General features: G+C 34.0%; 1 protein-coding gene across 1 annotated transcript; it reads right to left on the bottom strand.

The window, feature by feature from the left end:
- Positions 1-5,398: 5,398 nt before the first annotated feature.
- On the bottom strand, positions 5,399-23,017 carry LOC102800513 (uncharacterized). The gene is made up of 14 exons (XM_085497792.1): positions 22,655-23,017; positions 22,411-22,458; positions 20,972-21,090; positions 17,246-17,403; positions 16,935-17,098; positions 13,824-14,672; positions 12,532-13,421; positions 11,333-11,387; positions 9,983-10,137; positions 9,756-9,888; positions 8,131-9,135; positions 7,466-7,667; positions 5,888-5,999; positions 5,399-5,692 (listed from the first exon to the last, which is right to left on the bottom strand). Exons 1-14 carry the CDS (start codon positions 22,719-22,721, stop codon positions 5,597-5,599), a joined length of 4,053 nt encoding a protein of 1,350 aa, XP_085353918.1. The 5' UTR covers positions 22,722-23,017; the 3' UTR covers positions 5,399-5,596.
- Positions 23,018-24,404: the final 1,387 nt, after the last annotated feature.

Here is a 24,404-nt window from a genome sequence, read left to right as displayed (position 1 = left end):
GGATTTTAAATTCACAGAATTTCAAGTGAAATAGTGAGTTTTATTGTAATTGTAAATGATCATGTGAATTTATTATTTTAGCACAGTTCACTTATCGGTAAAAATTACGAAATGAAATGAATAATTATTGTATTTACTGCAGGAACTTTTGTTTTGTTTAAAATGAATTAATCATTGTGAATTAATTTGCAAATAACCATCGCAAATCATTGAAAATAAGCTACAAAACACAATATACTTACAATACAACGTAATACAACTTTGTGGCCACCACAGCCTCATATTCGCTCTATATAATGAGAACTACCTAATTAGAATAATAAACAGCACACTTATGGATTTTTCAGTTCTTATCTCTAACAAGCAGCCTCTCGGCTGAGATAGCTCCGCTGTTAGTAAAGCACATTTCAATTAAAGAACAGAAGATATCATTAGAAAATGAACAATATACATTGTATCAATGCAATGGGACTTGCTGTTTTCAACAAGAACTCAAAAATATAATTTTTCACCATAAATGATTGTGGTTTTTAACAAGAAGAAAATACCACTTTTTACCAAAAATGACAAAAATATTCACCAAAATTAGAAAATTAAAGATATCGTCATGAAATGAATAAATTTGAGAATGGTTCACATGTAGTACCTATATATGTAATATCAAAGCAATTGGACTTGCGGTTTTTAACAAGAAGTTGAAAATAACATTTTTTACCAAAAATATTCACCAAAATTATAAAATTAAAGATATCATCATGAAATGAACAAATCTGAGAGAGGTCTACATGTAGTACCTATATATGTAATATCAAAGCAATTGGACTTGCGGTTTTTAACAAGAAGTTGAAAATATCACTTTTACCAAAAATGCCAAAAATATTCATCAAAATTAGAGAATTGAAGATATCATCATGAAATGAACAAATTTGAGAGTGGTTCATATGTAGTACCTATATATGTAATATCAAAGCAATTGGACTTGTGGTTTTTAACAAGAAGTCGAAAATATCACTTTTTACCAAAAATGACAAAAATATTCACCAAAATTAGAGAATTTAAGATATCATTACAAAATGAACAAATCTGAGAGAGGTCCACATGTAGTACCTATATATGTAATATCAAAGCAATTGGACTTGCGGTTTTTAACAAGAAGTTGAAAATATCCCTTTTTACCAAAAATGACAAAAATATTCACCAAAATTAGAGAATTAAAGATATCATTACAAAATGAACAAATCTAAGAGAGGTCTACATGTAGTACCTACAAATGTAATATCAAAGCAATTGGACTTGCGGTTTTTAACAAGAAGTCGAAAATATCACTTTTTACCAAAAATGACAAAAATATTCACCAAAATTAGAGAATTGAAGATATCATTACAAAATGAACAAATCTGAGAGAGATCCACATGTAGTACCTATATATGTAATATCAAAGCAATTGGACTTGCGGTTTTTAACAAGAAGTCGAAAATATCACTTTTTACTAACAAGCAGCCTATCGGCTGAGATAGCTCCGCTGTTAGCAATGCACATTTCAATTAAAGAACTGAAGACATCATTAGAAAATGAACAATATGAATAGTGTCAAAGCAATCAGACTTACAGTTTTTAACAAGAAGTCGAAAATATCACTTTTTACCAAAAATTACAAAAATATTCACCAAAATAAATTAATTAGAGAATTGAAAACATCATCACAAAACGAACAAATCTGAGAGAGGTCCACATGTAGTACCTATATATGTAATATCAAAGCAATCGGACTTACAGTTTTCAACAAGAAGTCGAAAATATCACTTTTTACCAAAAATGACAAAAATATTCACCAAAATTAGAGAATTGAAGATATCATCACAAAATGAACAAATCTGAGAGAGGTCCACATGTAGTACCTATATATGTAATATCAAAGCAATCGGACTTGTGGTTTTTAACAAGAAGTCAAAAATATCACTTTTTACCAAAAATGACAAAAATATTCACCAAAATTAGAGAATTAAAGATATCAACATGAAATGAACAAACCTAAGAGAGGTCTACCCAAGGTACATATACACCAATTATCAAAGCATTTAGGCTTGTAGTTTTCAAGAAGAAGTCGAAAAAGTAAAACATTGACACGGACGACGGACGACGGACGACGGACGACGACGACGGACGACGACGGACAATCACTCATATGATAAGCTCCGCTCGACAAAGTCGACAGCGGAGCTAAAAATGACAAAATATTCACCAAAATTAGAGAATTGAAGATATGATCATGAAATGAACAAATCTGAGAGAGGTCTACCTAAGGTACATATATACCAAGTATCAAAGCATTCAGACTTGTAGTTTTCAAGAAGAAGTCGAACAAGTAAAACATTGACACGGACGCAGGACGACAGATGACGACGACGGACAATCACTCATATGATAAGCTCCACTCGACAAAGTCGACAGCGGAGCTAAAAAAAACTCATCTGTTGATATTTGTCTAAAAGTCATATAGGTAAATTCATAACAAGCAAAGTACGAGGCTTTTCTGGTGTGTATTACAGAGACTTCTACATATCGGTAGTTCTTTTTAAAATTGGAATTATGCTTGGTACTTACTTATTCAAGATTGGTTGACTATGCAATAAAGGAGTTTAACTTATTTAACAGACAGTTTTGCATATTTAATTAAAGTTACAATGTTTACTTAACTATTTTACCAATTTCATTTGAATTTTGTCAAATATGTCATTTTCAAATTCATTTTGAATATTCAGTATTAAATTTAAATTCATTAGCATATTTAAAATTCTTCAATATCATCCATGTGCTACATGTCTATTTCAGTGATTAAGTATCATCAACTTGAAAACAATAATTGTCCCTAAATTTTCTTGGTGACAGGCTGATTTATATATTAAAAAAATTCAGAGTATTTTTTTTTTGTTACCTGTTATTGTCATTTACCGGTATATTCTCAAAATATATGTAAACTAACAATTATGCATATTTTCATTGTATTTCTTGCTTCCAATACACACAAAAGTTTTTCTGAACTGTTCTTCTTTAAAGATGAGATGCACAATTTTCAGCAATGTTTTGTTAAAACTCACTTTTTTTCTTACATTTTTAAGAGTACATATAAATGTCATTATTATACATCTGTCATCGTAATGCCATGATTTACAACAGGCCGTATTGCACTTGGTATTTTCATCATACCATATTAGGAAATTCCAAATATGGAGCGATTACGAATGTAAGCATCCTCTAATAATAAAAACAAACATGACAGCCCCTGGGGTTTGACGGATACACACAAAAAAGTTCACTAAATCTGTTCTAAACTTTTTGGATTTCGGCATTCCCATGATGTATCGTTGGGAAGAAAAGATGTATAATAATAATTTTAATTGATTTTTTTTTAACAAAACAATGGCAAAAAGCCAGAATTCAAACTTAACCCAACTTATTTTCATAAAAAGATGTTTTAAAAGACACCAGTTCAGGCAAATTTCCATTCCATATATCCATTAACTCATTTAAAAATATTATTAAAAAGCTGTGCCTCAGAGTGGTTCATGTAGTTTCATGGTCAAGTTCAAGATAATCTGTTCATCTGAATATTGAACTGATTTTGTGTTTGGTTTACACATTATGGTACTAGTACCTAGTAATCAAATCTATATACCTGTATATTACATTTTTGTCTCAGCATATGTAAATCCATAGAATCCTATGGCAAATAAATGTAAACAAAATCAATTATTTGACCACGACTCTACTTCGAATGAATGAATTGCACTGATTTGTGCACATATATCCTTCATTTATATGAATTGATATAAATACAATTTTTCTATATAATGCATAATAGTTTCAAGTTTACTGCATTTTTCTCGCAAATTCATTACAAATTGAATACTTTTTCAAAAAAAGTTGTAATACTAGTAACTTTAGAACTGTGACTGATATGCAATGTCTTGCACTATACTGAATCACATAATGAAGAAAATGTGTAAAACAAGCGACCTTTACCAACTTTTATGTTTATTTTTACGATAAAAATAAAATATACATTCATAAAAATTTGGTTACAACCTACCATAATATGACCACAGATAACTAGTTAGATAATTAGCTATTTGCTGTCAATCATTATATCGTTGTGAAAATCGCCACAAACAAAACTCAAAATCAAAAATCTATAAATATTTTGCAATGAAAATCAATTCTGAACACTTGGTGGCGCTATAATACATTGTTTTTTTTGGGTGGCAATGGTGGTAAATGCTAATTAGGGCATGAAGCATGTTGTCGTGTTGAATCATTGAACAGTAAGGTCAAATTTATTGTTCAACTGAGAACACCTTGAATATTACTGGGAATAAAAATATAACTTGAAAAAAAAAAATGAATGCCAAAAAATAAGTTTTGTCACCTTTCAAAAAATAAACCTGCATAATTATTTCTCATATTTTTTTTCAAAAGTTTTGATCAAGACTAAAAAATTGGTCATAAAAAAAGTTGCATGCCATTGGAAATTTAATTATAACGCTATTTTCAAATTGTGATTAAAATATATGTGGTTAAAATGTTCCAGTTGGAATATAAGCATCCATTGGTTTATCATCATATCAACTCACTAATTTGAATAAATTCAAATAAAATCAAACTGTATTTGCTCAATCAGTAGCACATACACTCACATGTAAATGACAACAGTGTTCTCTATGGTCAAAATAATTAATATTTTATTGATCCAGTATACACAGTACAAAGGCAGTTCTTTTTTGTATACGTGTCCTTTTATTGGAGATACAGTATTCACCAAAGCTAAGGCAAGGATATAGTAATGGATTTACATTCAAAGATACACATCAAATACAATGTACAATTAGATTCTTTTACATCCCAGTGTGGAGATTAAAAAAACAGAATTGCATTATGGGTATAAGTCTATATAAGGAAGTAGTGAATGTGTGAATACATGACACAATTGTGGATTTTTTGAATACCTTGTGAAAAGATTGTTGATATTCTTAAGTGCAATAAAAATAATACATTCAATTTGTGTATATATATATATATATATATATATATATATATATATATATATATATATATATATATATATATATATATATATATATATATATATATATTACCCCTAATATAGAGTTGATTCATATGAAATAGTAATCTTGAATTTGTGAAATTCGAGATAATGAAAGAATATGTCACGATTTGAAATTAATCGAAAACTTGAAATAAAATTTATTGGATGAAAGTGACAAAATTATAATTAGAACCAAGGGCAAAATAGCGTGCTGTTCCATGTATGCTGCAAGTCAGGAGATGCATAGAGTTTTTGTCTTTTTATCGACATATCAACTCAATTCGGGGGTAGCCCTTCTTATTTTATGTATTTTATAGGAATCATATTACTGTGCAATATACAGTAACAACTGTCGACACAAAAAACCCACATAATGCAGCACCCCATAGTATAAATGTATGATAAGTGTTCCTACAACCAGCACTTGAAAAAAATTGAACACACTTTTCTGTCCTTGGTTGCAGTTCTTTATATTCAGCTGCCAATGTATCTTCAGAGTTCTGTCATGAGTTGTACATAGTTAGATGGATAGAGTCCAACAGATCCATCTTGTAGCATTCCTTGGCACCAACCACTGCCATCAAATGTCTGTAAATAATAAAAATACTTCTTGAAAAATGTTGAATCACATGTCCTTTAATGAACATCACTTATGACAGAGTCTTGCATTATTTCTATTTAATGGCACCTTAGAGTGGAAATAAATTAAGTTTAAACCCCAAATCTCTCTACATTCTTGTCAGACCTGCCTATTCAGTTAGATTAGATAGATTTAGCACATACCTCAAGTTCTACAATGACATCACCAGCTTTGAAGCTTAGTTCATCTTTTGAATGAGCTGTATATGTAAACAAAGCATTGTGTTGTTTTGGCAGAGGTGTTGATGTCAGTGATCTGAAAATGAATGAGAATATAATTAGAACACATGACTTATATTATCCAATCAGATTGCACCATTTAATATATGCAGGTATTGTGTAGGCGCATATTGTAATGAATACCTAGGATTCAATTTTTCCTTTTCACCACCAGTTCCCTTTTTTCATCACAAATTCACAATCTGCACTTTTCTTCATACGATTAGGACAAAAATAGCCAAATATTTACTAAAAACTAAAAATGTACTCAAAGTTTGACTGTTGGCTTAAAAATTAAATGTCTAACACTATAAAATTAAACTGCATATGTTAAATCCATATTTTTGCATATTAACAAAATCAGTTCGGAATCAACATGTTTGCTCAGTAACCATCAATAATACTGAATTCAATTCATGTGTCTCTATTAATTTTTTGTTTCATATTTTGCCCAAATTTTACAACATCAACAATATTTGTTATTTGTTCTTTTTGTTTTATTTCGTCAAAATATTGGAAAATATTTTTTTCATTGATTTTGGTAAATAAAAATAAACAACCTTGTTAATTAAACTGTAGCCCTGGATGTATACAAGAAATCATTTCTAAATTCAGTATGCAAACCACATTTCATGGTTATGCATCTGGTAAGGAAAATCACTGAAATTGCTCTTTTAGATAATCAGAATACACTACTTTATTTTTCTGTTTCATGCAATCAGGAATGAATGAATGAATGAACAATGAGATTCTGATTTCAGTTTACTCAAGGTTGGGCATTTGCTTGAGGTTTTTTTCAGTTAATTTTAGTTTGATTTTTATTAATATGCCACCTTGCCATAGTGAAAGTCTTAGATACTGTTTAACTATATAAAAAGGCATACTCCGATCAAAATAGTCACAGAATTGAATTTCCTATTTTTCAAATATGTTCATGCCAGATCGCAGATCCCAACACTGAATGCTATTGTCATCTCTTCTGATTGTGCAACGACCTCTATGTACTTTCCACATATACTTTCCGCATATATATTTATAGAAGTGATGTGCTCTATGATCAATAAATCAAGTACACTTTACAGATATTCCACTTTAAAACATTTGTACGATGTCATAACTCGCTGTCACATCCTGCTTTTGAAACCTTCCACCATTACTCAAGAACGGTGAAACTATGGGATGGAAACACATTGAAATAAACAGAGCAGTGATTTCTTTGTAATCACAGCAAACTCTGTACAAGGAACTCACCACGTTTTAAGTCTGACAGCCTGTAACAACTAATTTTAATTATTGGTAAAAAAACTTACTATCGTATCCAATCCAGTACATCTTTAGACACACATGCTCATAAATCAAAATGCCGTAGATAGTTTTCTCACAATTTTCGCAATTTGATTATTTAAAGGCATACTTGAGGACAAAATTTAAATCTCAAAATCTCAAATTTACCAAATTGCATTCACAAACATTTGTGTTTCTCAAAAATTAAAATGTACTTACCCGTGATTTACACTGACTGCACCACTCACAGTCTCAGCTCCATCTCCGGCTGTTCTCTCATTAATAACAGCTGCATAGTTGATATTCTCATATAAGTTGGACGTGTCCTCCTCGTGTGGCGGTGAATAATATCTATCTATAGGTATTGGACTAAGTGCTAGAGGCGTTTGTCTTGGAGAAGGCTCTGGAATATTTGAGTCGTCTGTGGAAGAAATGTATTAATATTTAAATGAGAAATTCCAGCGCTTATACAGAGAATAGTGAATGTATGCCTCACACTCAATCTTAAATTTGTGTGTTGTTCAGTTCCGACTACTTTAATTTGAAGCAACAGAATACATACTTTGTAATGGTGTCACCTGATTATCATGATATTTTTGTCAAAAGTAGTGCTGATGGTGTAGCTCAAAAACGCAGAATGAACAATAACTAAACAATGTAGATTATTGTATCAAAACAGTATAGAAAAACAATGACACATGTGTCTTCAGTTGCAAGGCAGATAGCGTTAATTCATATTGGATGACCTTTCTTATTAATCAACTTAATAATATGCCAAACAACAATGCTACAAATACTGAATGTGCAATGGAATTTAATAGTCAAATCTATATATAATATTTAATAAACACAATTTCTATCCAGAGAACAAAATCTACACTCACCAGACAGTACCAGTGACCAGCGTGTTCTTGGTACCGGAGTTGGCCGGTTCATATCATTTATCATTTGCAGATTCATATAAGTAGAATCATCATGGTTACGTGGTGATGGAGATGCCTGTTGTCTTTCTGGCGAATATGAAGGTGAATGTGCAATGTGCATATCAGACTTATGCATCAATGTACCAGACCGTCTGCGAGTGTCGTAATGTTCAGTATAAGTTTCAATATCGTTAAAAGATGATGATCGGGGTCTCTCGCTTTGTAGTTGTCTGGATGTCGGTTGTGGTCGTCTTACAAGCTGTGTTGCTGAATGATCAGCTTTGTGTGTTACTGCTGCCTTTGATGATTGAACTCCACCGACATTTGACCTCGGTGAAACTCTCGGTCTGGCATTTGATTCTCCTGGACTGAATGACACATTTTCGTAATACGGTTTTCTTGACCGTGGTTTGTTAAACTTCTCTGGTAACGATGTAACAGTTCTATCACTAGCCTGCGGTAATCTGGCACTACTATCAGAAACAGATAAACCATTTCTATCTGAAGTTCTTTCTCTAGGTTTTGGTTTTGGAACAATTTTTTCGTCAACAACTACAGAATCATTTTGTTTGTCCTTCTGAGCCAACTCTTTCCGACCTTTCAGAGTGTATTTCCTGATAGCCTCCGGAGGTGGTGGTGTCGGCCTTGAGGGCGCTTCTTGATATCTTGACTCTGCCCCCTTTTTAACAGCTTCTGCTTTGATTTTTACAAGCCTCATAGATGATCTGCCACCAGGTGTTATTTCTAAACCGTTCTCTTCTCCCAAGCTGGCAATGCTTATCCTTTTGTTTTCATGCCGTTCAGCCAATCGCATTGCAGCATTATTCGGTCTTGGTACAAGCGTTCTAGGAGACAATAGACCTTCACTTGTATAGCTCTGCATGCTTGTTCTGTCTGGGCTCAGTGGCTTTGCCTTCTTCTGACCAACAGGTGGTTCTGGAGCTCTTCGTTTTGGTGAAGTCAAGCCTGAAAAGGCAACACGCAAATAATATTTTAATAAAAAAAGTAATGACAATAATGTTTGTAAGTTTAATAGAACATCAATATTACTGTTATTCTACATAAAAATAATAAAGACTTAAAAAAATAACACAGATCTAAAAATCCCACAGTTGTCAAGTTGCCAAATTGAGTTTTATACAAAACCCAATTCAGTGTTTGCCATTAAAGGTGACCGGGGCCTACAAGTTTTTTGGTCCCGCATAAACGCTCTTGGCCCACAAGGAAAATACATGAGCACAAAATGAAAATGGAAGATACACATGAGGTTTTGTGTAGTTTTGATGACTAATGTAAAAACATTTGACATTTTAAACATTATTCATCATTTTTTTACGACCGTCAACCGACTCATGGAGCAGTCTTATTGGGCCGACCTTATTGTAATATATTGCAGTTCACATCCCCTGATGCATGGATCTGCCTGTGAGTTTTTAAACACTGATCACATGCATTGTTTAAATTGCATGTAAAATGCATTATTTTGTTAACATAAAATTTGAAAAGCACAATACTGTGGCATGTTTTAATTTTTTAAATTTCATAGTTGCAGGACAACTGTAACTGCATGATTTACTCACACTTACCCCTTGCTTTCATAGCTTCCATTAACTGGGGGATAACTTCAAATTCGCCATAAGGTTGCTTTCTACCGTCAGGTTGATCAACATTGTGAGGTGCCTGTGCATCATTTACATCACCATTTTCATCATCACAAGGCTAAGAAAAAAAAATAGGGTTTATATTCAGTCGGCGGATGTACATTTATAATGTTAGTAAAGTGTGAAGTCACAAGAAAATGTATAGTATATACCTGCACATAGGAGCCTGGAAACCATCCTTGGGTGTTGTCATGGTTACCTCGCCACCATCCATTGTCACATTCTTCTAATACAATGATAATGTCACCAGAACTAAATGACAGTTCATTATTACTGTTGCCATGGTAACTGTACACTGCTTTGTATTCTGAACATGGTGAGAATAACAGTTATTTTATGACATTATATTCTACTTTTTATTGACTTCTTAAAACTTTTAATGTACCCCCCCCCCCCAGACATAAGCCTTTACCTCCTTTACCAGGTATCAATAATGAGTTTAATTTTAAAAATAAAGATTTTGTTTATTAAAATTTGAATGTAAAAAGTGTGTTTCATTGCATGAAAATTGTGATTGGTATACAAATGAGGACGCCGCCATGTTTGTTTTTCGCATATGCTGCTGTTGCCATCTACTTGGGATTGTTTTATCACAAGTCTGTTTTTTTCTCTACGTAATTATAGTTTATAACATGTCTATGCAGAGTAATGAATTTTTATTTTCTAACACAGCCCAGTCTATTTTGAGTATGTGTGTTTCTTAATAACATGTTGTCAACTTCAACAACTTTGTCTTTTTGAAAATAAGGAAATGGACACCAGTACGCTAAATATAACATTGGTTACAATGTTAAACAGAAAATGATTTAAAGTTTTTGAGGTGGTCTTATATATATGGTATATGCCCAACTTTTCCAACCTTCATTTTTCCTTCCAGTAATTTTACATGCTCAGAATCGTTTCGCTTATGCCAGGGAATTATCAAAATGAAAATATTTAGAAATGTGTTTAGAAATACATGGAGAATTTTAGTTTTTTTTCATAATTCATTTTTAAAAATATTCAAATTGTTTTGATGTTTGTTGTATTGACTATTATTACATGCCAATATTATCAGTATATTTTTCTAGTAAATAAGTTTTGAACAAAATTGATATTTAGATTACAACACTTTGAATGACAAATGGGTGTCACTTATTTCATTCTTGTTCAAAAATAGAATATATTTACATGATTATGATACAAAGATTGTTGATAAAACATTATAATGATACAGGATTGGCTAAAAATTGATGAAGATTAATCTGATTGGCTAGTAAAGGATGAGATGTAATCTGATTGGCTTGAAATGAAAGAAGATTAATCTGATTAGCTGAAAAATGGGTGTGGTTTTAATCTGATTGGCTATGAATGAATGAGGTTTAATCTGATTTGTTAAAAACTTGTGAAGACTAATATGATTGGCTAGAAATGGATGAAGATTAATCCGATTGGCTAAGAATGCTTAAGCTCATATTATTCCATTTAACCAACTTCTGCTTAGAACAAATTAACATACATACCTACGCCCTCTTCAAAATCATCACTATGACCATCATTTTTGATTTCTTGCAAATCCTGAAAATAGATTATTTATTTTTATACAATATAATATAATGCACAAAAGATAAAAATTAACATTTGAATTTCAAAGTCTCCAGATTAGAATTATTGAAATATTTAAAATGTCATTATTGTCTTCATTTTAATTGAATGCTTGCATATTCATTGATAATTGCAGTGATATATATGCCTTAAGATGAACAAATAAATCTCCATTAATGCCTAGTTACAGGACTAGAGTATCATGAACATTTGCTAGGATACACAGTAACTGATGAAGAAATGATACTTGTTATAAAATGATTTTCGATAGATATAATGAACTCTGTAGCAAATAATTCATTATAAAATTAACTCTTGACTCAAATTTTGCATTGAAGTATTTTGATGATGTACGAGAACAAAAAGACCAGGTTAACAAATAAATTCCTACCTATTACTATAGCAACCTAGATGAATAGATGTAATAGATGAGCTGACCAAATGATGATTTGATGCATGACACATGTATGCTGCAATTGCAATGACAATACTAAAATACTTCTGAAAGAAAGATTGAATTATGACAATGAAAATTCGACATAGCCAGGCAGCCCTCTAGTGGTTTGAAAGGCTGAATGTTTTTTTTTATACCTAGAACAAAAGTAAGTATTTTGGTTAAAAATATATTTCCACTTAAGCATGTCAAATGGAGATATGGTTTTCATCTATCCTACAGATTTATGCAAAAGGTTATATTTAAACGAAATATTTTGCTGAAATGACATTTTGGCTTTTTTGGATGAAGATTTTTAATAAATTGAATATAAAATATAGGGAAAAAAGGTATTTTCACTATATTTTATTTGTCAGTGATTCATTCCTTCAGTGAATATAGCCAAAATTTATTGAATATAAGTTAAAAAGGGTACTTTACAGTAAGATAGAACACTAATCAAAAGTCAAAATTATATCCTTCCCTTTACTGTTACATGAAATGTATGAAAAGATTAAATGACAAAAACACAAAAAAATAAAATTCAACCTTGAAAATATAAAGAACATAGAAATGCTTTGAATATTCAGATTTAAAATTCAAAGACATGTTTTAACATGTCATTAAATATTTCCGCTTGATAGGTTATTCTAATGGCTTAAAAAACAATTGTATTTTACTTACAGAATCAAGTGTCCACTCTTCAATATATGACTCGGGCAACCAACCAGACAGACCATTCTTCTCCAATCGACCTTTGACCCATCCATTTGGGCTTCGTTCTAGGATTATCAGGATATCGTTAATTATGAGGTCAAGTTCACCTGATCCACTTCCATTGTAATTATACAGCGCTTGGTAGAATTTCTGCTTAGGTGCATGAGATGCTGCTGGCTTTGGCGATGGTGAATCTTGTAGTGGTGGTGAGGGTATAACTTTCAAAGTAGATGGACGTTTTATTTCAGTTATCGATGGGTTTGGATGGTCTGATTCAGGCGATGGTGAATCTTGTAGTGGTGGTGAGGGTATAACTTTCAAAGTAGATGGACGTTTTATTGCAGTTATCGATGGGTTTGGATGGTCTGATTCAGGCGATGGTGAATCTTGTAGTGGTGGTGAGGGTATAACTTTCAAAGTAGATGGACGTTTTATTGCAGTTATCGATGGGTTTGGATGGTCTGATTCAGGCGATGGTGAATCTTGTAGTGGTGGTGAGGGTATAACTTTCAAAGTAGATGGCCGTTTTATTGCAGTTATCGATGGGTTTGGATGGTCTGATTCAGGCGATGGTGAATCTTGTAGTGGTGAGGGTATAACTTTCAAAGTAGATGGCTGTTTTATTGCAGTTATCGAATGGCTTTGATGGACTGATTCTGGCAATGGCGACTCCTGTAGTATGCTTTGCTGGACTGATTCTGGCAATGGTGACTCCTGTAGTGGTGGTGAGGGTACAGTTTTCAAAGTAGATGGCCGTTTCACTGCTTGTATCTGTAGGCTTGGCTGAGCTGATGCTTTGGTTCTTGTTACCATATTTTCATAAATTGGCTCTCCAGAATCCTGTTGCACACATGTCTCTGCACATATAAATATTTTAACTTAGATAAATTGTTGTCACCATGGCAACCAACATCTCTCTATACACACATAACAGATTAATAATATATTTATGCATGTGTGGTGGGTAGACAAGTATGTATGTATGTGTGCCTAAACAAAAATAGAAAAGTGTTGAACAGTGCATATGAAACTACAATTAACAAAACCGTATTTTCAGTTTTATCAAAATTGGTTAACAAATTTAGCGACTGAGTATTCATCTTTAATTGGATGAATAATAAAAAATCAACTAATAATAATATTAAAAGTCGATGGTTGTCAAGCTGCATATTCAAAGTTTACATATATTAATATGTTGTATACATTGTATGAGGCCTTTAAAAAACACTACACATAGCAACAACCTTTAATAAACCCACCTTTATTTGCTATCTCCTTCTTCGCTGTAATGTTGTCGTCTTTCTCCACATCTTCTTTTACATTTGAAACACTCTGCGAGGGAGGAGGTGGGGCCTTTCTTTTCTTTACACTAAACTGCACATTAGTATGCATTGGGTTATTTTCAACTCTATCTCTGTTCATTGAACTGTCATCTGCCATAATATCATCTTTATCACTATTATCAGAATCGGAATCTAAATTTTTTCTCTCCATTTTTAACATTGCAGCAAGCTTCTTCATTGGGTCAGCAAAATCAGCTGCGTTTCTCTGAGTTCCGCTATCAGAATAAGTGGAAATATTTTGACTGGATTTACTAGTGTTAGGTTCAGTCTCCTCTAAGAATTTGATGTCTACAAGATCTGGATCTTGATTTACAGGTTTTTTCTTACCAAATCCAACCACTACATAATTAGACATTGAATCATCCTTGCTAGAAGAGACAGTCAGCTTTTCCGCAGCAACTTTGTCATTTTTTTGAACATTTGAAGATGATAATTCTTTCAACCATACACCATCTTGCAAGTCTCTCTCTGTTTTATCATTTTCTTCATCATTTCTAGGAATCTGTGCATTCCTATCATCATCATCATGATCATCATCATGATCATCATCATGATCATCATCACCATCATCATCACTACTTTCTGCATTATGAGGAGATTCCTCAATGCAATGTATTAACACTGATGTGTTGATGGCTTCATTATCATCAACATTTGACACATTCCCTGAACCATCCTTCATAAATGTTGACATGCTTCTGCTTCTTATTCCGGTAGAGCTACTACTGCCACTATCATCATCAAAAGCTACATTGATGTGCGATTCTGAAACAACAGGTTGACAAAATTAATTATTGTCTCAATTTCTTAGAACTTAAATCACTTTCCACTACCATGTCACAAATGTAGTCACAAAATAACGACCCAATCAAACTGTCAACCATCCCAGTCAACTCCACTGGTCAATCTGTCAACCATCCCAGTCAACTTCACTGGTCAATCTGTTAACCATCCCAGTCAACTCTACTGGCCTAACTGTCAACTCCACTGGCCAACCTGTTAACCATTCCAGTCAACTCTACTGATCAACCTGTCAACCACCCCAGTCAACTCTACTGGCCAAACTGTCAACCATCCCTGTCAACTTCACTGGCGAACCTGTTAACCATTCCAGTCAACTCTACAGATCAACCTGTCAACCACCCCAGTCAACTCTACTGGCCAACCTGTCAACCAACCCAGTCAACTCTACTGGCCAATCTGTCAACCATCCCAGTCAACTCTACTGGCCAACCTATCAACCATTCCAGTCAACTTTACTGGCCAACCTGTCAACCACCCCAGTTAACTCTACTGGCCAACCTGTCAACCATCCCAGTCAACTCTACTGGCCAACCTGTCAACCATTCCAGTCAACTTTACTGGCCAACCTGTCAACCACCCCAGTCAACTCTACTGGCCATCCTGTCAACCATCCCAGTCAACTCTACTGGCCAACCTGTCAACCATCCCAGTCAACTCAACTGGCCAACCTGTCAACCATATCAGTCAACTCTACTGGCCAACCTGTCAACCAACCCAGTCAACTCTACTGGCCAACCTGTCAACCACCCCAGTTAACTCTACTGGCCAACCAATCAACCATTCCAGTCAACTTTACTGGCCAACCTGTCAACCACCCCAGTCAACTCTACTGGCCAACCTGTCAACCATCCCAGTCAACTCTACTGGCCAACCTGTCAACCATCCCAGTCAACTCAACTGGCCAACCTGTCAACCATACCAGTCAACTCTACTGGCCAACCTGTCAACCAACCCAGTCAACTCTACTGGCCAACCTGTCAACCACCCCAGTCAACTCTACTGGCCAACCTGTCAACCACCCTAGTCAACTTCATTGCCAACCTGTCAACCACCCCAGTCAACTCTACTGGCTAACCTGTCAACCATCCCAGTCAACTTTACTGGCCAACCTGTCAACCATTCCAGTTAACTCTACTGGCCAACCTGTCACCCATCCCAGTCAACTCTACTGGCCAACCTGTTAACCATTCCAGTCAACTCTACTGATCAACCTGTCAACCACCCCAGTCAACTTCATTGCCAACCTGTCAACCACCCCAGTCAACTCTACTGGCCAACCTGTCAACCACCCCAGTCAACTCTACTGGCCAATCTGTCAACCATCCCAGTCAACTCTACTGGCCAACCTGTCAACCATCCCAGTCAACTCTACTGGCCAACTTGTCAACCATCCCAGTCAACTCTACTTGCCAACCTGTCAACCATCCCAGTCAACTCTACTGGCCAGCCTGTCAACCATCCCAGTCAACTCTACTGGCCAACTTGTCAACCATCCCAGTCAACTCTACTGGCCATCCTGTCAACCATCCCAGTCAACTCTACTGGCCAACCTGTGAAATATCCAAGCCAACTCTACTGGCCAACCTGTCAACCATCCTAGTCAACTCTACTGGCCAACATGTCAACCATCCCAGTCAATTCTACTGGCCAACCTGTCAACCATCCCAGTCAACTCTACTGGCCAACCTGTCAACCATCCCAGTCAACTCTACTGGCCAATCTGTCAACCATCCCAGTCAACTTCATTGCCAACCTGTCAACCACCCCAGTCAACTTTACTGGCCAACCTGTCAACCATTCCAGTCAACTTCATTGCCAACCTGTCAACCATCCCAGTCAACTTTACTGGCCAACCTGTCAACCACCCCAGTCAACTTCATTGCCAACCTGTCAACCAACCCAGTCAACTCTATTGGCCAACCTGTCAACCATCCCAGTCAACTCTACTGGCTAACTTGTCAACCAACCCAGTCAACTATACTGGCCAACCTGTGAAATATCCCATCCAACTCTACTGCCAACCTGTCAACCAACCCAGTCAACTTTACTGGCTAGCCTGTCAACCATACCAGTCAACTTTACTGGCCAACCTGTCAACCAACCCAGTCAACTTTATTGGCCAGTCTGTCAACCAACCCAGTCAACTTTACTGGCCAACCTGTCAACCGTCCCAGTGAACCAATCAACCATAATCACAATGCATGACATACAGTATAATCTTACCATGGTATTCCTCCACATAGCCCATAGGAAACCATCCTTGTCTCTTTCCAATTCTACCCTTATAGAGACCATAGTTGTCTTCTTCTGTTACTTCCACTATATCACCAGTTTTTAGCTCTAAATGATTTTTAGATGGACCTAAATAACTGAATCTCACTTTATATCTGGGGAGTAGAAAAAATAATATAAATTAATCATAAATGTGTTTTTTTTTTAAAGATTGAATAAAATTACACCATTCTAATTTTTACTGGATTTACAGCACAAAAACAATTCAGTAATTGGTCAATTAATATTTATGAATAACTTACTTTCGATTGAAAGCTGCTGGAAACATGAAACCCAACTCCCCCTTGGTGGCATCTTCATTTCCTTCACCGCCTTTTTTCTTTTTCTGATTCTTCTTTTTCTTATCGTTATTTTCCTCACCACCTCCTTCTTCAAAATCATTTGAAGTGCCACCTCTCTTCTAAAAGCAAAGATAACTGACCTTTACAGCAGTTCCTGCTATATTGAGTCATCCAATAAGGATGTGCAGTATACAGGGACAAAGGTCACCAGGATCGACATAAGGTGAAGGGGGTCAGACCACTGTAGTTGCAACAGCTGCATAATGCTCATACCAAACTAACCAACTTGCTAATTATTACAATCATAAATTTTAAAAGCTAAAATTAACTGAACTAAATATTGACACAGTCAACAGAGCCAATTATTTTTGTTACCATGGTAACCATACATCACAGCCTGTTTGAGTGATAACAGCTGTTGTTTCTGTGATACCATCTTTGGCTGTTTGAGACAAATTACAATTTTACAGTATTATCTTTGGCCTACATATTATACTCTTCATACAATCTGTGATTATTTATTTTGTGATGAATTGAAATGTATTGACATTATAGATATAAACACATATTTCTGTAACTATAAAAGCTATATTGTAATATGTTATGAAAAAGCTAATTTTTTTTGTACGCCAAATTTTTTGCTCAGCAAGATTTGGTGCAACATTTTGCACATTTTTGTATTTTTCTATAATTTCTTAATTAATATTGGACCAAATGGAATTAATTTCATATTTATTACATTCTTGATCAGATTTTTGGGGAAAAAAAACACAGAACAAACTAGCCATAATATGAGTAAACAAAACTGAAATGAGTAAGCCATTTTGAATCAGAACTTTAAACAAATTCATCTTAATATTTGTGACCTGCTGTGAAATGTAAATGTAAGTCAGTCAGGGATTGTCAGAGAAAAAAAAATGACATCCATCGAAGTTCAATTATGGTCAATGTTAGTACCAAGTTTTAAAAAATAATAATTAATAGAGATTAATTAAGCAGGTTGACTTTAAAAAAGGTGACGAAAAAAACAAACAGCCGACATATTTACACTATTTTGACACAATAGAAACTGTGTCTACATCTTCTAATGTAAACTCAATGTCATCTGATGCATAAATCTCATTGCTGGCAGTGCAACTTATTTCCATGATCAACAAAATTATTAGTTAATCTTTAATAGTATAAAAGGGCGGTGGTCATCATGCTGCATCCTGTTTGATGTGGGACTCATAACGACATACACAATGCATGTAATACACTATTTACCTGAAATTCGAACATGCGCTACCTGACGACCACTGCCCTTTAAAGTTACAATCAATTTTTTATTATGAATATTATACTACCATATAAGGGCAATATTTCACGTTAAATTACACATGGGGCAGAGCTCCAGAAGGAGTACCTACACTTTATGCAATTTTTTTTTTAAATTATGCTAATTTATTCATGACGTAGCAGTTTCTGTGCTCATGAATATTCATTAATTTGTGGGTCAATACATTTTAAAAGGGGCAATATTTCACGTTAAATTACACATGGTCATGTGACATAGAAGATATTTCACTATAATATCAAACTTATTAAACTAATGTCAATAAACAATATTGTCATTGGCAAAAACTGTAATTTATTTGAGTCTCTGAGTATAATCTACTCAGCTGTTGATATCAAATACCCCGGGGCAAATCACATAAAAAAAATCACATAATTAATCTAAGAGATAATAAATCTAAGAGGTTATTTTGAAAATACAATTAAGTATGCAAGAATGCCGAGTTCAATGTGACTCTGTAATGACTGACTTCGCTTTTGCATGTATGATTATTAGCCCTGAATCCATTGTCATTGTCGGAGTGGGCGTTATTCACTACATTCAGTGGTCAGCTGTCCACTCAAACATACATTCAGTGGTCAGCTGTCCACTCAAACATACATTCAGTGGTCAGCTGTCCACTCAAACATACATTCAGTGGTCAGCTGTCCACTCAAACATACATTCAGTGGTCAGCTGTCCACTCAAACATACATTCAGTGGTCAGCTGTCCACTCAAACATACATTCAGTGGTCAGCTGTCCACTCAAACATACATTCAGTGGTCAGCTGTCCACTCAAACATACATTCAGTGGTCAGCTGTCCACTCAAACATACATTCAGTGGTCAGCTGTCCACTCAAACATACATTCAGTGGTCAGCTGTCCACTCAAACATACATTCAGTGGTCAGCTGTCCACTCAAACATACATTCAGTGGTCAGCTGTCCACTCAAACATACATTCAGTGGTCAGCTGTCCACTCAAACATACATTCAGTGGTCAGCTGTCCACTCAAACATACATTCAGTGGTCAGCTGTCCACTCAAACATACATTCAGTGGTCAGCTGTCCACTCAAACACCGCCATGGATCCAGCTATAGCCAAATTATTGACATGTAAAACATAAAGCATGCAATACACATTCGTATAACAGCAGTAATCTAAATTTGGTGTTTCCCTACACACAAGAATTTAACTAAATTGCACCTAATTAGAAGTTTACTTGTAATTCTTACAGAGTGTAAAGTTATCAAAAGGTCAAACATGGTGGGGTTTCAGCAAATAATCAAATGTACATAATGTCTATGATATTACTACCCCAAAAATCCTGCAAAAAGGCTTTTTACAAGATTTGTGCTAGCATGATCGTTTGTAATCAGTGCAGAAACTCAGTTTCCTTCATATGATAGCTTTGTGCTCTGAGCAATGTAAAACATAAAAATTTTGTGTTTAAAATGTGAAATATATTTTTCAAATAAATAAGACATGTGTAACCCATTTGTATGTGTTCTGCTCCTTTCTCATATCATACTATTTACATAAATTACAACCAGTATAACATTCACCATGGCAACAGTCCTAGTTTTGAAACTGACATGTTTACTTCAGCAGCTGATTGCGTACGTCTTGTTTCAATTTGTTACAGTACCAATATTATTGTGAATTTAGCTCTGCTCTCAGTTCTATCTTGCATTAGGTTTTTTTAATGGGTATACCTGTTGCCATGCATAGTATGGGACCCATATTAAAGTCACTCAGTCACAATAATCTCTATTCTTTGTAATTTGATTGACCTCTGATCTGACTTGTTTCTAAATTTGTTCAGTAAAAAAACTGATAACAATAAGGAAGTTAAACCCTAATTTGATGTTTCTCCAGTTATTATCAGGTAATTAAATAATTAACTAGATAATGTATAAGTAATTATCAACTAGGCACATGTTACCGGTAATGTGCTACGGGGGATAACAGGGATCAATTAGATAATTGATGCAACCCTCCCTATCTCTCCCAAATAGATACTCTACTGTCTATGTAGAAATCATATAAAATTATGTTCAGCTTCACTTACTTTGTCAATCCCTTCCTCCAAATTTGACATGTATCAGAGGTCTTTTATATGTTTGCCATTTTGATAATTAACAATGAACTCCAGGGAAAAGTACATAATCGTTCATCATAGTTTATTTTTCGTGAAATCAATTCACAGTATTCCAGACAATGTGATTCATATTTGCAATAAATTATCATAGATTTATTAACTTGTGAACTAATTGTGAGCTGAACTTTAGATACATAGCAATCTTTTACAGGAGTACATATCTACTAACAGAGCAAATACGGTAGTTACAAATTATAATATAGTTACCCGTTGACAGTATCGGTAGACAGCAAAGAAGACAATAACAGATAATAGTAATATAATGACTATGCATACAGTCACAATCAACGCTGTGTTAGTACCATCATCATCAGTTGTTGGTGCCTCTGAAATGGAAATAAATAATTCATTGTCTAAATTTGAATAGGTAAATCTTCACTTATTTTTGGTGGATGCGAGCACATGGTATGGGCTAATATTGTTTACAAGCAATTATCACTGAGAATTTTTTTTTTAATACTACCAAAATGAAATTTATTACTATGCTATACTTCAGAAATATGTGAATGTTTTATTATAAAATATTTATTTGTTAAAAGTTTTGAAAACTTCAAATGATTGTTGACACAAATTTAGCAATCATAATGGCCATAATCATAATGAATACTCTCAGTATAGAAATTAACATCATTTTTCCTATTTATAAATTTTCAAAATAATAGATAATTTCTGAAACACATTTTTCATTTAATATGCAGTTGATAAATACTGCAAATTGTGTTTCAATCAAATAAAATTTTAAATTGTAATATTATTAAAGCCATAAATATTAGTAAATGTTTTATGTACAAAATTTAAAAAAAAAAAATTTATACTGGTAATATTCAAAATGGGGCGGCAAGTTGACGAGCTCATTCGCTGACTTCTGCTTTTGAGGTATACATTTCTAACAGCCCAATATCGGGGATATTTTTAGGTTTTCCTACACACTACGTTGCAAGGCACAAAGCCGGGGCTTTGTTAGAAATTTTTAAATACCAATCATCAGATATCATTCAAATTAAAATATTTAATAGTGATTGGCTTATAAGCTGAACATTGTCTATACCCAAAATACATGCAAATACATTATAGAGCAACTGTGATTGCCGACATATTCAAAATAAGATCCGTTCTGATTAGAATGAACGATGATGTCACAATACAATTTTTGGATTGGTCGATTTAAATTCTAACATTAATTTTGACTTATAAAAATGTATATTTATAAAAACGTTTATAACAAGCACAGCTTTATGACCTTCACTGTAAGCATTTTGCCTCTTAAAAAGAAATGTTTGCAGTCATTTCAGCATATCTGTTAAAATGTGGCACCATGGTAACACAGTACACCCAAACCCAGCATTCAATCAAGCTAAAGTGTAAATAAAAATAATTTGCACATTTTTTTCTACCAACTCCTTTCCAGAATTTTCAAAAGTCCATTGCTACAAATTATGTAATAACTGTAGCCTGGATGGAATGCTCCTATAAAAGGTAAAGGTGTGACTTTGAAACTTGTTTCAAATCCAGTCTGTTTCACCCATTTTTGAGGTTTTTTTGAGAAATGGTGAAAATTATCAATATTATTTACATAAATATTTCCTTTGACCCACAATTAAATTCTAATAATCTATCCTTTTTGAACGAATAGTAAAATATATTACCGTTTGTTGCTACTATTTCATTGTCCGTGTTACCCATCAGTACAACACCTTGAGAAGAAAAATTTAAATATCGTCTTATGAAATATTAAAACACAGTCAGAGATAGAAATGTCGTCATCGGTGGAGATGTTTCCCTAATTGGAGCAAAGACGTGACAATTAAAGATGCACAATATGTGTGTTTTCCACTTATTTATAAATATAAAGGTACAAGATCGACCAAATATATGTGTGTTCAAACTTACCAAACTGATGAAAAAACATCACACACAATATTATAACAACAGAACTGTTAGCCATTGTTGTTGTCATCCGACCATGGTCCACACTCAGTTCGATCACTAAAGGACCGCAAAATAAACTCAACTAAAATAGTCAAACGGTTAAATCAGGAACACACCGTCATCTACACTAACATCGTCGGAGCATTAAATGTATGTTACCTCAGAATACAGCTACTAAAACCGTGACCAGTGCGTTAAATTACTTAAACAGCCTGTCCTCAGCTGAAGTTGCCTTAATCTAACCCGGAAGTAGTCTGAATGAAGTGCGCTTTCCGTGACAACGGGAGATGTCAATGGTGATACGAGTCTAAGGAAGGGTTGAAGTCCATGAATGATAATACCATTTTTATTTCCTACCGCCCACACAACCCAACACGCACTGATGACTTTGTAATAATTATGCCCCAGAAATTGTATTTTTTTGTTCAAAAGGATAATACGGATAATTGGTTAAAGATACAATTATTAAAATGTCCATCAAATGATTTTGTTTCTGCATATGTTTGTGGACCGGGCGCTTAAACGGAAGGTGTATATAAAACTATGACACTCTGCGGATCCATAGAATCTGTGAAGCAATCCAAATCATTTTGTATTACGTGGGTATGACTACCTGATTAATTTTGACGGGAATAATTGTGGTTCCATAATTAAACTTGAAAGTGAATTGTTATGTGAGTCACCGTCCCTCAACGGTGTGTGAGTGTATATGTGTGGGGTTTTAGGGGTCCGGAAATGTTTAATTCCAAAAAAAAAAAAAAAAAAAAAATAAAACTTCAATTGAAGTTCAAGTTTGCAATCGAATATATCATTAAGATCCAGTGTGATTGCGTAATATCAATGTGTACACATTTTTGTTTGTTTTGTTTTTGTTTTGTTGCATTTTACAAAGTAACCATACATTATTGCGGTTTCGAGTGGAATTGGTTGGAGGTAACTATTAGTACCCGTTGCAGTCGAGTTACGGAAACAACTAGTTACGTCAATATTTTAAAAACCACGCCCACTTTTGCAAAACCACGCCTAAATTATCACTCGATATTCAAATGTCGAGTTACGGGAAACAACAATATTATTGTTAAACTTAAATTTTTGTCTGGAAGCCTATCTTATATATACGTAGCTTGAAACACGGAATTACAAAGTTTGCTTTCGCAATTTTGCCCGAATCACCCCACTCTTTAAAAAAATAACCAAACACAGGTGCAAAACGAAACTGATTTCCTCGTAAATGCAATAAATACCAGGATCACATTAAGAAAATTGTTATTTAACCTGTACGATTCAAAATTTTACAAATCACATAAAGCATAATTCACTGAATTCCCTAGCTTTCCGACAAGAAGCTGCTGGTTTACATAAATGTGGCAGAATTCGTCAAATTGTTTTTTTTTTTAAATCAAAAATACATTTTTTATTTCAATGATTTTTTTTTTTTGTCGCAATTGTTTTAAATTAAATTTCACACTGAATAATATTAAAATACTCAGATTTTCAAAACTAGTTAGTTCAACTGTGGACTCAGTTTTGCTGTGTAGGTTAATAAGACATGTTTATGATTATTTCTTGTTTCATTTATAAATCAACTCATAATACAAAGTTGGATGTTGACCAATCTGTCTTATTTTATGAACATATATTAATTGGTTGCGATGTAGGTGGCGAAAATAAATTAATTTTAATGATGATAAATTATGTAATGTATTAACCC

Source organism: Saccoglossus kowalevskii, chromosome 4 (genome assembly GCF_978046115.1).
Source record: "Saccoglossus kowalevskii chromosome 4, keSacKowa6.1, whole genome shotgun sequence".
NCBI lineage: Eukaryota > Metazoa > Hemichordata > Enteropneusta > Harrimaniidae > Saccoglossus > Saccoglossus kowalevskii.
Note: the sequence above shows the minus strand (reverse complement) of the source record. Positions and strands in the feature narration are given on the sequence as shown.

What these genes read in the sequence shown, in the direction of transcription:
- LOC102800513 (XM_085497792.1), bottom strand. Translation starts at nt 22,721, where the DNA reads ATGACAACAACAATGGCTAACAGTTCTGTTGTTATAATATTGTGTGTG. An exon ending in CCAGCAGCTTTCAATCGAAA is followed by an intron (nt 17,099 to 17,245) that starts GTAAGTTATTCA and finishes TCTACTCCCCAG; the next exon opens with ATATAAAGTGAGATTCAGTT. An exon ending in AAGAGTGGACACTTGATTCT is followed by an intron (nt 11,388 to 12,531) that starts GTAAGTAAAATA and finishes ATCTATTTTCAG; the next exon opens with GATTTGCAAGAAATCAAAAA.